A 15,663-nucleotide genomic window follows, 5' to 3' on the forward strand; every position below is an offset into this window, starting at 1 on the left:
ACTTCTTGAAACCTGATCCTGTGAGAGTTCTAGTGTGTGTATGTATATCTATATATATAAATAAAAATATTACAGGTTGGCATCCAGAGCCATGGATGTTTATCTAAACTGAACTTCGGATTCCTCTTGAGGTTTGGTAGTTCACTACTGAATCTGTTTCGATCCAGTTAATTAGTTACAAACCCCTAAGCCACAGACTTGGAATTAAAGAAAACAAAGCCCCAAGCCTCCACATAATTTGATGCAAGAAGAAACTTTTGTTAAACTAAGAAGTGTGTTTACATCACTGTTTCCCACTTTGAAATGCAAAACTGATGTACAGATGACCCAACAACATAATTATTGGTTCTAGATTCACGCCACCTGTATTAATGTGGTAGTCTAGTGTCCCCCTATAATCTTCCTCCCCCTACCCTGACATCGGTTTCTCCTTTGAGGTATGGCAGGGATTTTCTGTTGTGTCAGTGGTTTGGCTCTGCACAGTGTAGCTTACAGGGAGTACAGAATGCCTGTTTTTGATAAGATTTTCTTCTCTTCTGTTTTTAGGACAATGTAGATCAGACTTCAGCTCATGGTCGGCGGGATCTGGTGGAACCGGGTTTCCAAGAACCATCTAACCGCATCTCCCTGAATCACCAAGGTAAAGAACAGTGGGTGGGAATCCAGGCTCCTTGGGGGAAAGCCAGTCACTGCTTAGGCAGAGATAGTTTTGCCTCTATGTTACCATTTCTCCTTCTCATTTAAAATAATAATAATAGAAAAAATATCTGGATGGCTGAAGGAGGAGAGCTGAGAAATAGGTTTTCATCGCAGCTGTCCTGTGAGCTGTGGATGAAGAACACAAAGAACTTCTGGTGTATCTCAAGCCTTGTAGCCCAAACCAGGATTGCTAGCCTGGGTGGCAGCTATATTCTCCTGTTTTTAGTGGGGTCATGGGGAGAGAGCAGTACTGAAACTGAATTCAGTATTTGTAATGTTAAAGTTGCATTTAAAAAAAGTCTTTGACTGCTATAGGAAGAGTTCAGGGCTCTGGTTCAACTTTTGCAGTAGGAGAAAAGAAAAATATCTTTACTTGCTTTGCATGACAGAAATCATCTCATTTGGGGAAAGAAAGTCCTGAACTAGACAACACAATGCTGGTGCAATAGTTACATCCTGTAATTCAACAGGACCATATAAGTTCAAATAAAATTATAATAAATCATAAAAGTCTTTCTTTGCCAATTTTTGTCTGTTCATATACCTAAAAAAAGGCAGTTACTATTATAGCAGGGACATTGAGCTCAGCTTTATGTTTTCGGCTTTGAAATAATGAGTGCCATCTTAACCAGTGAACCCCCTTTACCCTCAGGGTTCCTGATGGTTTAATTTGGAACCAAGTCCTTGAAAGTCATCTTCAAAAGTTGTTTCTTCAGTGCAACAGCTAATAGTATTGCAGTCAGCACAAGGCTATTGAAACAAAAAAAGATTACAAACATAGTACTTAAAATATTTGGTAAATATGACATGCTTAACTTTTCCTTTAAATATCCAGCTGCTTTCATATGCCAAGGGGCAGCAAGGCTGGAATTTCACAACTCGTAGATCCTCAAGACTATTTATGTTTCACAAAGCAGTCCTAGAATGTAACGAGGTTTGTATTTTAACTTACTCCCCATGCCCCAAGTCTTCCAGTTTTTTAAAGCTTTTTTTTTTTTTCATTGAAAATGGAAGATGACAGGTTGCCATGTTACCCAGTCTAAAACTTCCAGTAGCACAGGCAGTGTGTTGTGGCATACTTGCATATGTACAGAACAAGAATTTATAAATTCCATTTTTCATTTGTAGTAGAATGGTACTGTTACATTAACTTCACCTGCCTTGGGATGTGCAAATTCTGGAGCAGATCAATATAGGTGACGACTTCTGAAGCTATTTGTAAATAAACCCCTTTAATCAAGAGATTTTGAGGGGAAATGTGTCCTGTGTGGTCTAAGTTCATGCATTAAAAGTATGTGTGGGTACTGCTTATGAAGTCTGAACATTTACTGAAGAGATGGGGAATACTGCAGTTTGGCAAAATGCCAGCTTCACAGCCTGATGTTTTCCTGCTTCTTTTTCAGGTCCTTTTTTTTCCTCTATCAATATTGCAGTACTGCAGAAGGATCTATACAGTATGATCTGATGTGTGGCTCTCTCAGCCACTTTGAGCCAAATGTCTGTATACAAACTGGTCCAATTTAATTTACGAAACAGCTGTCTTCACAGAGAATGCTTTGCATAGTGGGTACTCGCAGTTTAATGCCTGTTTCTAGAGCAAGGCCCAGTTAATATTTTTCCCAATACTTTCTGAAATAAAGATCACTTTTGCACCCACAAATTGTTCAGGATTTTTCTGTACATCAGCTGACAGCAGTCAAATCCAGTATTTCTAAAATCTTTATTTTGTTGCTGAAGTAGGTATTTAGCACATTACTGATCTTGCCTACCAGTGTGACTGAGACACTGTTATGTTAGTGGCATGGATTAGGAACTGAAACCTGAATGTCATGCTCAGCTGTAGAATTTCTGTCATCTTGCAGTGTTGGAGGGAAGCAATGTGCCTTACAGGCATGGTATCTGCTGCTTCAGTATCTTTGAAAATGGAAGTGACTATAAGCATGATGTGATGTCATGTCTTGTGTGTTTGTTCTGTCCAAGTGTGAGCGTTTACACTGTTTCATAGCATATGACATTCTTGTCAAAAACTTGAAAGTACAAGTATTTTAAGAGCTGCCACCTATTACAGATACTGATTAATGAATAGTACATAGAAAAATATAACACTTAGAGCTTCAGAGGTAGTTGTGACATGGTCTGAGCTAGCTCCCATGCAGTCTTATTAGTCACACAATAAATAGGAGGACCAGATTATCAACATAAAGTGGGTTTTTAAGTTCTGTGGCAGCTGTTTGCTTTTATACTCTTACTGTCGCTCACTCTTACTGTGTTATCCATTACTTTCTTTTAAAGCTTTGTTGACACTGACAGTGATGAAAAACTTAAAGAGTATATCTGTACCCAGAAGTAACTTGCAGGCCCACTGCCTGCCTTTAATGAATTAATCTGTATGGTGGTATGTTTTGATTATGTTGATGAGAAAGATATTTGCAACAGACTATGGCAAATTTTGCTTCCAGTTATATATACAACATTACTTGCTGACTTCAGCTTATACCTACTAGCAGATATAAAGCTTTTAAAGAAAACTGATAGGCTTGCAACAAAGGGTTTAATGCATATTTAATGAGAGCAGAAATTGTGGAAGGGTTAGAATTGGCTAAAACATTTCATGTGTTAAGTGCTCCCTGCCTTTTTCTCTTTAGTGTACTGTGCCTTAAATGCTGCAGCTGAACTTTGAGCAACTGTACTTACTACTTTATTTTATGTATATACTTCCAATTAATACCTGACCACGCTGCTCAGTGAACACAGCAGATTGCTAGTTTCTGTTGAACATTAACTTACAGCCCTTCACTGGGAGAGCACTTGCAATTCTGAACCAGACCCTCCTTTCCACAGCCTATAAAAATGGTGATTAGCTTCCTCCCAGGCATCTGAATCCCTTCGACACAAGCTGGAAAAAGAGCATTCAAGTGGAGGCTGAGATATCCCTGCCAACTGTCCCTGCATGAATAAGCTCTTTCTTGTGAAGGGTATTTCAAGTACATGTTTCCTGCTGAATCACTCTTTTTACACAAGCAGATGCTTTATAACTGTTCAGCTTTTTATTTTAAAAGATATCTTCTAAAGATTGGGGAGCCGAGAACACTTTTTGTAAAGTTAGGAGTCTTTATAGGCAGGTTTCATATGAAACAGTTTGAGTTTCTGCATGACAGACATGTCTGCATGACAGACAAGTAGCCTTGTGCTGACTGCACCATATGAAACAGGTTGAGTTGAGTGCAGATGGAATAGTATTTTTTCTTAGAAATAACTACGTTCAGTAACTGCTTATGTGTAGGTATGATGAACTTGCTTACTTTAACAGTAAGTATTTTTATATCTAAGCTATTATTTAGTATTCACTTTTCAATGATCTGCTACTTGAGAAAATTTCATAAAGGTACTAAGCACAGAGAGCAGGAGGTAGGATTTCTCACCTGTGTTCCCCAAAAGCTACATTATAAATTAAATGCAGTGGGAAAGACCAAGCTTCATCCAGCTGAACAGTGCTAATGTCCACTCATGTAAAGTTGGAGATATGCTTCATCTACCTGTTGAAAGTTATAGAAAGTTAATAACAGCCATCCAGGATTTGGCATTTAATAAACAGTAAGGTAAGTATTTCTTTAGCAGTTCTTCCAGAAGCTGTAGTAAAGCCTCTGGGCTCGGAGAAGGAAAAATATATCTAAGCTATGTGGCATTTTGTGAAGAGTTAAGGAAGGAGGTGAAGAAACAATAAAAAAATTCACGAACTTTAAAAACCTCAAGAGAAAGAGGAAGTTGAGAGCATGCTTAGAATGGGACAGGTATTGTTATTTTTCTTTTTTTCCCTTTGGGAGTGGAGTGTGGAGATGAGATGAAGAAAACTGTAGCCTGCTCAGCCACATGTCAGCTTGCAAAACATTTAGCACTCACAAATGTTCAATATTTTGCAATGGCAGTTTATCTGCAGTGTGTAGCCTTCAGTGTTCATAGCCTGTCCAATAGCAAGGGGCAGAGCTCTGGAACGTAGTGGTGATTTTGGTCAAAAACTTGCATTCATGTGGAGATGCCATTTGGAGGCCTTTCGTAGAGGTGATGGACTCCAGCACTTGGTCTCCCTGTCTGGTCCCAAAGGATGCTGCTGGTTGTCCTGTCCGGACCCGCAAGCACCCTGGCAGTGCAGCCTCCACTGCCCTTGGCTGAGCACACTGCTGTGCAGTGCGTTCAAAGTGAACCTCGAATGTATCTCAGTAGCAAGGCAAGTTCTATCCTACAGATTTCCCTGTGCTGCCTAGGAATGGCCTTGCCATGTGAAGTATGATAGCAAAACACACCATGCTGCAGAAAACCATAAGCCCAGCTGAACTTGTTTACTCTCAGGCTTCAGGCGAGTTTAACCTGCCAGCCATGCCACTGCTGTTTCTTGTCTTGCTCTGTGCTTCTGGTTTTTTCTTTGTTGAGACATGTTTCAGAGCTCATTTTTCTGTTTGTTTTTCTAGCAAGCAGCAAATAGTGCCAACTTTAGTCCCGATTGTGAAGTGTTTGAGCAGTACCTTTTATTGGGTACTTGATGTGTACTTTTTGAGATTGTGTAGCTACTTCTTAGTCAGGATTTTGAAGCCAGGCATAAATAACACATATTCTGTCACCTTGACTTTTAGCGGAAGTATTAGATGTGCAGTTCTGGCACTCTCTCTATGTGCGTACTTGTGGGATGATTTTCAGTGTCTGTACAAATGTGTTTTGCCATGGGTCTGTGATGAAAGATTTATCTTCTTATTAATGCATTTGCACGCAGCCTTCCTCCCCTGAGGCACTCTCAGCTCTTGTTGGACTTGATGCTTTTTGTCACAGCAGTTCGCAGGCAGAGCTGAGCCAAATATTGTGGTACCTCTGGCTCCATAGCCAGGTGGCTTCGGTAGCAGAACGAAAACAGTGATAGAAGTTGTTTTAGCCAACAGCTGTTCTTTGTCAACAGCCAGCTCATTGTTTGGTTTTTCTTGGTTGGTCATGGTAGGAAATCTTGCCTATAGCAAGACAGTGAAGATGCTGTGGCTGCGTATCAGTTGGCATTATGTTTCCAGCCTTGTATGTACAGACAATTTGTTCCCACTGAAACTGGTGGGGTCCAGGGCAGCTGCCAACTTGGATCACACTGCAGCCTGCTGTTGAGCTAGATGCTCTCCTTTACCTTGCTGGCTATAACTAACACATTAACTTTTATAGAGATGGTAAATGTCGGGGGGGGGGGGGGGGGGGGGGAACTAACCTTCTAGTATGCTGCTTCGTTCTAAAAAATACAAGCCCGTGTAAGTATGGACAGAGTTTGAGTATGGGCTTAGATGGAGTATTACAATTCCTAAGATTTAGCGCAGAGAAATAATCTTGTATACCACTTTTTCTTAACCACTGTCGTTACTTGCTCTTAAAATCTTTTCTTTTGTGTCTGCATCAGGATAGGCACGTGAGGTTGAGGCAATGTCGTTATTCATTCTGTAGCTAAGGAGGAGCATGTTTAATAACAGCCGGTCCTACTTCTGACATGCTTCAGTTATGGGATCTGACTGGGATGAGTCGGTTATTTTGGTGTATCACAACTAACACGTGTTTTTGCAGTATCCAGCTGGTACTGAATTGAAAATGTAGAGTGAAAAACAGATAGTCTTGTTTGTATTGCAGAAACAATACTGCCAGACATTCATGAATTCTCCTGCTTTGTATAAATGTAGTTGTCATTGTCCAGCCTTAGAAAAACCCAACCATTAGTGCCAGAAAGATTTACACTGACTACCCTTACGCAGAGAGCAGAGCCCCTGCTTCCTGCCTAGCTCATTACAGCACCTTTGTCTTGTTTTGGAGAAGGCTTCCATTATATTTGGTCATGAATCTTGTTAGCACAGCTACCAGGAAGGCACCTGTAATAGCTGTATAGAACTTTTAACTTCCCTCATTACATTAGTTCCCAAACCCTTGGGCTGAGAGAACCAGGGCGGGGGCAGTGGGTGGGTGTGGGGGGGGATGGTGTTTAAAAAAGAAGACAAAGTAGGTTGGTGTTTAGGAGATAATTTCAGAGATTTGCAGCAGAAGATAAAATAGACCAACTGTTGAGTTTAGAGGGAAGACTGTATATAATAAAGCTGTAAATGAAGATTTGAGTGAAATCATTAAAATGAGAAGAAACAAACCAAAAAATGTTTAAGGTATTACATGTTTGGAGAAACATATTTGCAGGGCACTGATAGTTTTTATTTTATTTTTTAAATTTTTAATTTTATTTTTCATATATCAAATTTTTAGTATTGGCTTCGCAAATCTTCGGTTTGGTACGTATTTAAAAATAAATGTGCCCCTCTGAAGGCCGTCTGATAAGAATTAAAAAAAAAAAATCCTGACTATCTCATACTTGACAAGCATGGGATTTTAAGTCTGTTTATAATCTCTCAAAATTCAATGTGTCCTTTGGGTAAATTGCTCTGACGAGGCAGGAGTCAGTGCAGGGAAGGAGCCCTCTGCTGTGGTTGTATAGGGTGTAACAGGGTTTGATTTGAGGCCTTTATTCATTGGAAGTTTTACAATTGGAGATGTAGAAAAAAATCAGAATTTCGAAGTAAGCCTAAAGCAAGAAGCACTACAATATTAAAAATCAGTCCTCCCTGTTTACGTGATTGTCAAAGTAAATTTTAAGCCTGTTTTCTTCTGTGGCCTATGGAAAACTGGTGAAGTTATTACCAGGTTTGCAACGAACTTGTTGCCATGTTGGAGGGGGTGGTGTTTGCTGGGGCAGGGCGGTTGCTTTGGGAGAGCAGGTGGAGCTGGGCTGGGGAGTTGGGTTCCTTGCTCAGGATAGCCCGTGATGCAGCCTACCCATCCCTTGGGGACTGAAGCTGTATGGGTGTATGGCATCTGAGAAAGTGTGTGTGTGTGGGTCATACCGAAGATAGAGAGATTGTGTTCCTCCACCTTCTCTTTCCAGATTTGTATGTCCAGTTACCGTGGGGCCGGATGGGGAGTAGCTTCACAAGGTGTGAATTCAGGGTGATGAGAAGCTCCCTTTCTTGTTGTTATTGTTACATTCTTGTCTAAGGCTTTGGGAGGGTAAATTGGGCATCTGGGTGGTGTTGATTCTGTTGCTTCTTTCCAGATCTTTCTCAGAGCAAGATGACATTTACCTCCCTCACTCCTTACGTGCTACCTGTTGGAGAACAAGTTAAATGAGTAATAGTATAAGCCTAAAGTGATGACTCTTAAGGAACTCACCACAAGTCAAATACGTAGAGGGAAACACTGTGAAATAAATTGAAAAATCAAACGTCCTTTTTAACTCACTTTTGTCCTTAAAATTAAGGGATTTGCATTACCTGCTACCACTGAAGCAGAGCTAAGGCTAACTGTTGGAGCAGTCAGTCATCATCTTGCATGCTCTGGCTAGGTAATGCAAGAGGTGGTGTAGGGATGCCGTCTCTTGTCTGGGGTTGTGCATTCTTGGGTGTCTGGTGGAAGACATGCCTTCTGTGCTGCAGCTATCGCACAAGAACCAGCTGAGTGAAACTGCACATTTTGGGGGTGGTTGGGGAGGGGCTGGGGTGTGGTGAGGTGGGTGCATAAACATGTTAGTCTGTTACAAACGTCTGCTCTGTTAGCAGGAGGCAAATGTTCACATGTGTATTTGTTGTTGGCATGCTTCCCCAGAGGTCTCTCAGCTCAGCGAGGTAATGCTGTTGGCAGCACAAACACTTTCTGTGCTGGTGTGGCCACTCGGGGCAGCTGGCTGCTTGCCGAGCACCTGTCTGCTGGCAGCTGGTGCAGCAGCCTCCCTGGTGGCTGCTTGGGTGGAAGAGTACCTTGCATGGGCTGGGAGAGGTCTCCTGGAGGAAAACAACCTTCATGGAGAATGTTGTTGTCTGGGATTTTAATTACTGTGGCTTGAGCTCAAGAGTCCAGTGCTTCTGTTGGTAATGGTGTCCTTGGGGAAATTCAGACACCAGAGGGAAACCATTGCCTAAATATCTACTTCTGATGAGGTGCTTCTCCCAAGTTCCCGAGCTGAGCTCATTTCTCATGCGCTTAACTTTTGTAAGCAAAAATATCCAAAATCCTATGGGTAATGTGCTCCCTCCTCTGTGAATGTGTTTACTTAGCAGCCTGCATCATCCTCATCCTTTCTGTAAACAGATCGCTAAAGCGGCCAAATGCGATCGATTTCACTATAGTTTAGGTTTTTTATATACTTATTTACTGTCCAGCAGATATGGGTAGACCTGTGGTCTCAGCTTGTCCTCTGCCTCCTAGGTGGCTTATTTCATCCATTTGAGTTAATGGTCCATAATTGAGCTTAGTGATCTGAAATGCCCTCTTGTAATTTAATCAAGTTAACTCTAAGGTCTTGGGATGAGCTCATATGTTTTCTGGCATAACTTCATTGCCTTTATGTTTTCTTTTTTAATCTGACTAAATTTCTACTGTCAAGATATTAGGGGAGCAGAAGGACGGAAATTGATACTACCAGAAAATGCTCTTTTGATAGCTTCTGGGTGATGTTTTTAACGTGGCTGAGTTGAATTCTTGCCTTTGCCACTCCACCATCTTCCTGCACATTCTTGGGTTTTGCATATTCTTCCCTGTTAGGGAGCATGTTTTAAGTGTATTTAGCTTTAGGTAAGGTTTTGAACCTTTCAGTGAAGGTGTTACAGCCAAATGTCAAAACATGGCTGTGGGCACTTAAATAGTCTCAGTACTGATGAGCTTTCCAGCTAGGAGAGGTGATTTATTATGTAGCCTAGTTTTTAATCATGCCGTAACAATGGTGTCTGTTCAGTAAAAACAGCGTCTCTGCAGTGTCAGAATATTAACTTCAAATTCTGGCACGTTAACCAAAACCAAATCCTAAATTTCAAAGGCAGCTTGACATGTAAAAGGGAAGGGTGTACTGAGAGGTGGAAACAATCCATACTCACTGCAGCTGTACTGCCTGTTTTGAAATACTACTTTAAAGAATATTTTTGAAAGTATAAGTGTCTCTAATTTTTGAGATAAAAGTACAGTGACACTGTGCAAGGTCAGCCTTAATGGAGAGAGAGCTGCCTTTCAGTATCTGATTATATGGAAAGCTCTAGGGCACTAATACGGCTTCATGACTGTTGTGTTCAAGTCTGAAATAAAGGTTTTCTGCTTATTCAGACATTTAAGAGTGTCACCTATAAATAGATCAGAAATTGACTGCCATTTATCTGCAGTGCATCTAATGTTTGAAATTACTGTGACTGATACGGGGGGTGGTGGGCTATTTAATTTTTTAGATGTGTACTTTGGTATGATCTGTATCAAGAGCACAGTGTTACTGTACATCTCTGTGCTTTCTGAAGGTGACAGGGGAAAATAGCCCCCCTTTCATCTGAAACTTATTTCCAAGAGTGTGGTAGCAGTGGTGTGGCAAACTGGAAGCAGTTGTAGTGCCAGAAACTGCTCCCTGAATTCTTGAGATTGTCTGGACTTGAGCTTTGCAAGAAACCTTTTGACAGTCTTAGTTCACCAGTACATTTAGCAATTTTGAGACTAGATTTTTTAATTTTCCTTCCCCAAAATGAAATCCATTTAACTCCTTCAGATAAAGCCCCAAGTTACTCCCACCCCCATTTAAAGCATGCTGGACTAATTTGTGTCCTGTCTCTGATCAGCCATGCACCTTTGATCTCTCTTGTGATGGCAGATAATTTCTAATAGCTGACACAATGCAGCCCTCTTGTCTGCAAACAGTTCTGAGAGGTGTATTCAATTTTTAGATTTTTCTTTTCCCTTGACCTTCAAGGTTGTATTTTTGGTCTCTGTCAAAGTAGGGAGAGGGTGGAGAACAAGCAGTACAGCTCTTGGTTTCCTTCCGTTGTTTGTCCTAATGATGAAAGTGTCCTAATCTTTGGTTTCTGTCTCCTTTCCAGCGCCTCAGGTAGAGCAAAATTTAGGTTAATTTAGTTCTTTATGAGCTCCATCCTCTAAGCAGAACTTTAATCATCTTACGAATGAATACAGAAATTCATGAAAAAATAAAAATAATTAAATAAAAAATAACCCAGCAACGTCTAAATGTAAATTTCCAGGGGTAAAAAACGGAATGAGGGAGAAGAGTAAAGTGGGGCATATTTGTGATACAGCAGCTCTCCCAGCAGAGGCTTCTGTTGCTTTAGGATTCCTTACAATTCAACAGCTTGGTGCCCTTCCTTTTCAGTTGTTAGCTGGTCTTAATTAGAGGAAGAATTATAAATGCTAAACAAAAGTTGGCTTTGTGCTTAAAAATTGAATGGATTTTAAAAGTTGGCTGACGCTATTATGGCAAATTTGGGTTAAGCAATCTGAACAAGTATAGAATTAGTTTAAGGTTTTAGTATCCTTTTCTGCATGTTAGAACAATTTTCAGGAGCTTCTGTACTAGAAAACTGGGTTTGCCACTTAACGATGCAACTCATCTTACAGCTGAGAGGAAAATGCCCAATTCAAGTTATAGCTTAAACATCATCTTTCTTAGAAATGCCTTTTCTAACCTGTTTATAAGAGAGATTGGTCCTGCCAGATGACTGGGAAGTTGAGGACTGCAGATTTTAAGATTTTTCTAGCATGGGAATGAATTTCCTTTAGTCAAGACAAACAAGTTGTACTGCCATGTGCTCATGGTCTGTATCAGCAAGTATATCTTAACTGAGTTAACGTCAAGAAGAATATATACTGTGGTATATCTGAAAAAATGGATATCACTAGAAGTACCTGGCTAACAAATTACTGCAGTGTTGTTGGGTGAATGTGAAAGTAGGCTTTCTTAGTGGCAAAATTGTGTTTATTTAAGTATCAACATGATTTTCTATGTTTAAAAAATTATTAAAGTTTCATGACTGAAGTCAGACTTCAGATAGCAAGAATATTAAAATATTTACATATAAAAATATGTAAAATGGTACAGTTTGCTTACACTAAAATGCTGGTTCTTTCTGTAAGCCCTGCATCTCCGCAGAGTGTATTGCCTGTACCCACAGCCAGTCAGTCCTCACTGAAAGAGAGCGATTTGAAGGCAGCGAGTGACCTCGGGCTGGCTGCCTGTTTTACTGATAGCAGAGCCGTTGTTGGGGGAAAGGTTCCTTTTCCGCTCATTTTGGAAGCTGCGTGGAGTAACAAACCTCTGAAGTCTGCGCTGCAGGGTTGCACAGAGACTCTTAGGCTCATACACGAAAGAGAGATTGCAAACTATAGCAGTTAATGATGGCAGCAACAGACCTGACTCCCATGTGTTAGTTAGCCATCTGTACCTCGGGCAGCTATAAGCTGCTCAAAATAATTGGACTCACCCAAGGTTTTGATGAAACTCGACCACAGAAATCATTGCGGGATGCTCCTAAGTGTACATTTCTTCACATGAGCATGCATAAGCGGTGATGGGCTCTCTGCTCCACGACCTCCCCCAGCAGGAGTTGAGCAATACTTGCTGGAATTGGATACTCTGCCTGTGCAGAGCAGGGCAAAGAGAAGCACTGGTTCAATAAACTAGCTGTTACATGGGATGAAATAAATCACTGTAGATGTCTACCTACATTTTCCCCATCAGCAAAATGAGGATATTGCAAAACCTCTGTCAAGTATGTGGTTGAGATCTCCTTCATAGTGTGCATGCTGTTTTTGAAGATGAAGTCCTGCTTTGTTGATGGTATTGAGAGCAGGTTCTGAAGAGATGAAATCAAGACTGAAATGTGAACATACGTGAGATTGTATCCTAATATATAGGGTAAACAGTAGACTGTTACTTTGATAGGGTGGATTGCCTTTCTGTAGATTGACTTGTTTGTATGCAGCATATGGTATGGAAGTGGTGAAAGATAATGCAGCTTGTAAGTACTATAAATGTACTTTGACTGAAGGTGCATAATTCTTGACTCACAGCAGAGGGAGGTCAGTGAATTAAGCTGAAGGGTAGTTGAAGCTTTCTCCTTGTGCATATGGGGGTTAAAATGAAAGTTGGGAACAGTGACCAGCCTTGCATGTTGACCTTGGAACATTTACTAAAAGGAAAGAAAAAAATTGGCATTAAATGTGGGATAATGAGATAAGGGAAAACCACTTGAGACATAAAGCATGGTAAAAAGCCATGGAGTTTCCTTAAGATGGTTTTAGTATGTAGCTGAAGTGAAACTCTTGAAAGAGATGTATTTAATTTTCATTACTGTAGGAGCCGAGATGTCTACTAATACAGTATTTATGTGTGTGGTAATATCTCTTCACCACTGTGTATCTCTCTAAACCTTTTGTTGAAAATACCAACCAAACAAAGCAAAACAACAACAACAAAAAAAAAAACCCGCAACCCTCACTCTGTATGGCAATAGTGCCGAGCTGTTTGGGCCAGGATACATGTCTCCTGCTGTGTGAGGCTGGTGAAATGCAAAACAGAGAGATCTCTTTCTGAAGAGCAAGTTCAGAGATGAATCTGGCAGATATTTGGCTCCAAGGCAAATTAGGACTATCGGGGAGAAATTTGTTGAAGGGGAAAAATTTGTTGAAGGCATGGCTCAGGTGAATGCCTCCTTTCTTACAGTCAGGGTGTTTGAGCAAGAGGACTTGGTGATCATGGGGCTGATGACTTTGCCCTGAAAAAAGATGTCCTTTCAAGTAGGTTGTTCTCAGACCATTTAAATTCCCCAGGGTCTGGTGTCTACCAGGGGTTTGGTGGTACAGCTGTGCTGGTACCCTTACTAACGTACTTGGAATAGCAAAAACCCACTTTCTCTGAAGGAAGTTTTATTCTGATTTGACAAGTGAAATGAAATATAGCAGTAAAAGCATTTGTAGACATTTATCCTCGGCTAGAAATACAGATATTTTAACAGGAAAAACAATTGAAATATGGAGTAATTTCTACTGAACTGGTTGAGAGCAACCTGTCCTTGCATTTCAGGCAAACTGGCAGACTTATACAGAGTGAGGGCAGTGAATTCAAGGAGTTAATGTTTAATGTGGTATGTCTGTCAGCTCCAGCCTGACATTAGTCCTCTTGATGTTTGTGTCATACAAACACATAGGAAGGCTCAGCCACCTACCAACAAATCTGACACAAAAGGGATAGAGAGAAGATGCTGCCGTACTATGAAGTTGGTGGTTTCAAATTTGTGAGGTAGAACAGAGATTTTTAGTTCCATGGGTTAAACAGCTTTTACATAGGCTTGGAAGAAACTTAAAGGTTAATCTGTCCCCAAAACTTTTATGGATATAGTATTACCAGTAAAGGTTTGTGATCCCTTTGCAGTATTTTATACTTGTAATGGGTCCTTGTATATAGGTTCAGTTGTCCTGGGAAAATGCTACTGTTTAGCATACCTCACTTTGTTCATTGACCTGATAGAAGCAATGTGAGTGCTTTTCACACGTTAATGAATGCCTGCCTGAAGAACATCAGTCAAAATGCTTGACGTGTCTCATGCAGGCATCTAGGTTACTTCAAGATGAATTTTATTGACAGCATATGGGACAAGAGGGTCTTCTAGTGCATCCTCGGTTTTGGAGGGGCCAACAGACAGACTAGCTAATGAGTGCATAATTGAGGGGTGTTGTTGACAGAGCAGACACTGTAGAGGTTAATATGGTTGAAAAGAGCATAAATGGCTTTCAGTGAACTGGTAGACACTGGTGAAAGAGGAGAACAGTAAGAATAAGAATCTGAAATTTATTTGAATAGAGTACAAAAGAAAGTGTTGCTCTTCAACTGATGCGAGATGACTCTCAAAATTAGTTCAGTGGATGTTGAAAGGAAGCTCATGTGGGATGTCCAGTCTGGGAGGACCCTTGGGGATGGAGAAAATTTTGAAGCAGGTTCTTGCTTTATGTAGTGCAGAAGCTCTTAGTGCAGGTCTTTTCTGTTCCCAAACCACATGTTGGGGTTTTATCCGTTTATGATTTGAGTTAAGGATGTATAGGTGCATAACAAATCAAAAAACAGAAAAAACCTTCATTTATTTTTTACTACCAAAACTTTAAAATATTTTTAGGTAACTGTACATTCTGATGTTAAGCTGCAGATGCTGTGGCTTGTGCTTTAAGTTATATACTTGTCAATTAAGGAAACAAAAGTCCATTGTTTGTTTCTTTTTCTAGTCAGATGGTCCTCAGGTTCATCTAAGAAAAGATTGAGGAACATCAATGAAAATATGTTGTTATTCCAAAGAAAATTCTTTTGGCTCATTTAGAGGAGTAAAATAGTGAAAGATAATATTGTAGTGCTGCATTATTCATGGTGCCTGCAGCTTTGAAAAAACTTCGCAGTGTTAAGACTGGCCCAAAATGAACTGGAACAGTACACTTCTGTAATTCTGATTTCCTACATTGTCTATAAAGCAGGTATACTAAGCTTGGGACATGTATTAAGCTCACATAATAAGGGGGGGGGGGATGATAAAAAAAATCAAATTTTGTAGCTTAATAAAATAAGCAAAATCTGTAGAAAAACAACTCTGATGTAATTTGATGTCAGTTCTGCATTAAAATTTTTCACCACATTGCAGCATTGTAACAATAAACCTCAGTCATCACTGTCTTTGAACTTACCTGACTGCGATAAGCAGTGCAGTATTTATTTGTGCCTTTATGTAAACACTGTTGCAAGTGGTTCATGACAGCACTTCACTATGGCAAGCTGTGTCATGTGAGGATACTTTAGAAATGCTTAATTTCAAAGCAGCTGACATTCTTGCATTGAGGATGAAGAAGGTTACAGCAAATTTCTTAAAGCCAAGAAGCTTCAAGGGGAAGATCAATCTGAGTGTGTTAATTTGTTTAAGTCTCTTTGTGCCTATTGAAAAGGACAAGATTCTGTCAAGCTAGTTGTATTTTCAGCTAAAAAACCCCAGACTTAAATGGGGCAAACCAGCTAAACAAAAAAAAGTAAAAATAGAGCATGAGTTGTAGCTAAATTTGGAGTTCTTAACAGCAAGCAGCTGCTTAAGTAATTAAAGTATATAAGGTGCTACTGAC

At 40.2% G+C, this 15,663-nt stretch overlaps 1 protein-coding gene across 4 annotated transcripts in view; it reads left to right on the plus strand.

Annotated features, from left to right (window-relative positions):
- GRB10 (growth factor receptor bound protein 10) overlaps nt 1-15,663 on the plus strand; it is a 147,660-nt gene that overhangs the window by 62,934 nt on the left and 69,063 nt on the right. For all 4 annotated transcript variants that reach the window (XM_055705757.1, XM_055705755.1, XM_055705756.1 and 1 more), the window contains exon 3: nt 547-640. In XM_055705757.1, the coding sequence (XP_055561732.1) occupies nt 547-640 (94 nt within the window). The remainder of the gene's footprint in view (nt 1-546; nt 641-15,663) is intronic.

Source organism: Falco cherrug, chromosome 3, assembly GCF_023634085.1.
Source record: "Falco cherrug isolate bFalChe1 chromosome 3, bFalChe1.pri, whole genome shotgun sequence".
Classification (NCBI taxonomy): domain Eukaryota; kingdom Metazoa; phylum Chordata; class Aves; order Falconiformes; family Falconidae; genus Falco; species Falco cherrug.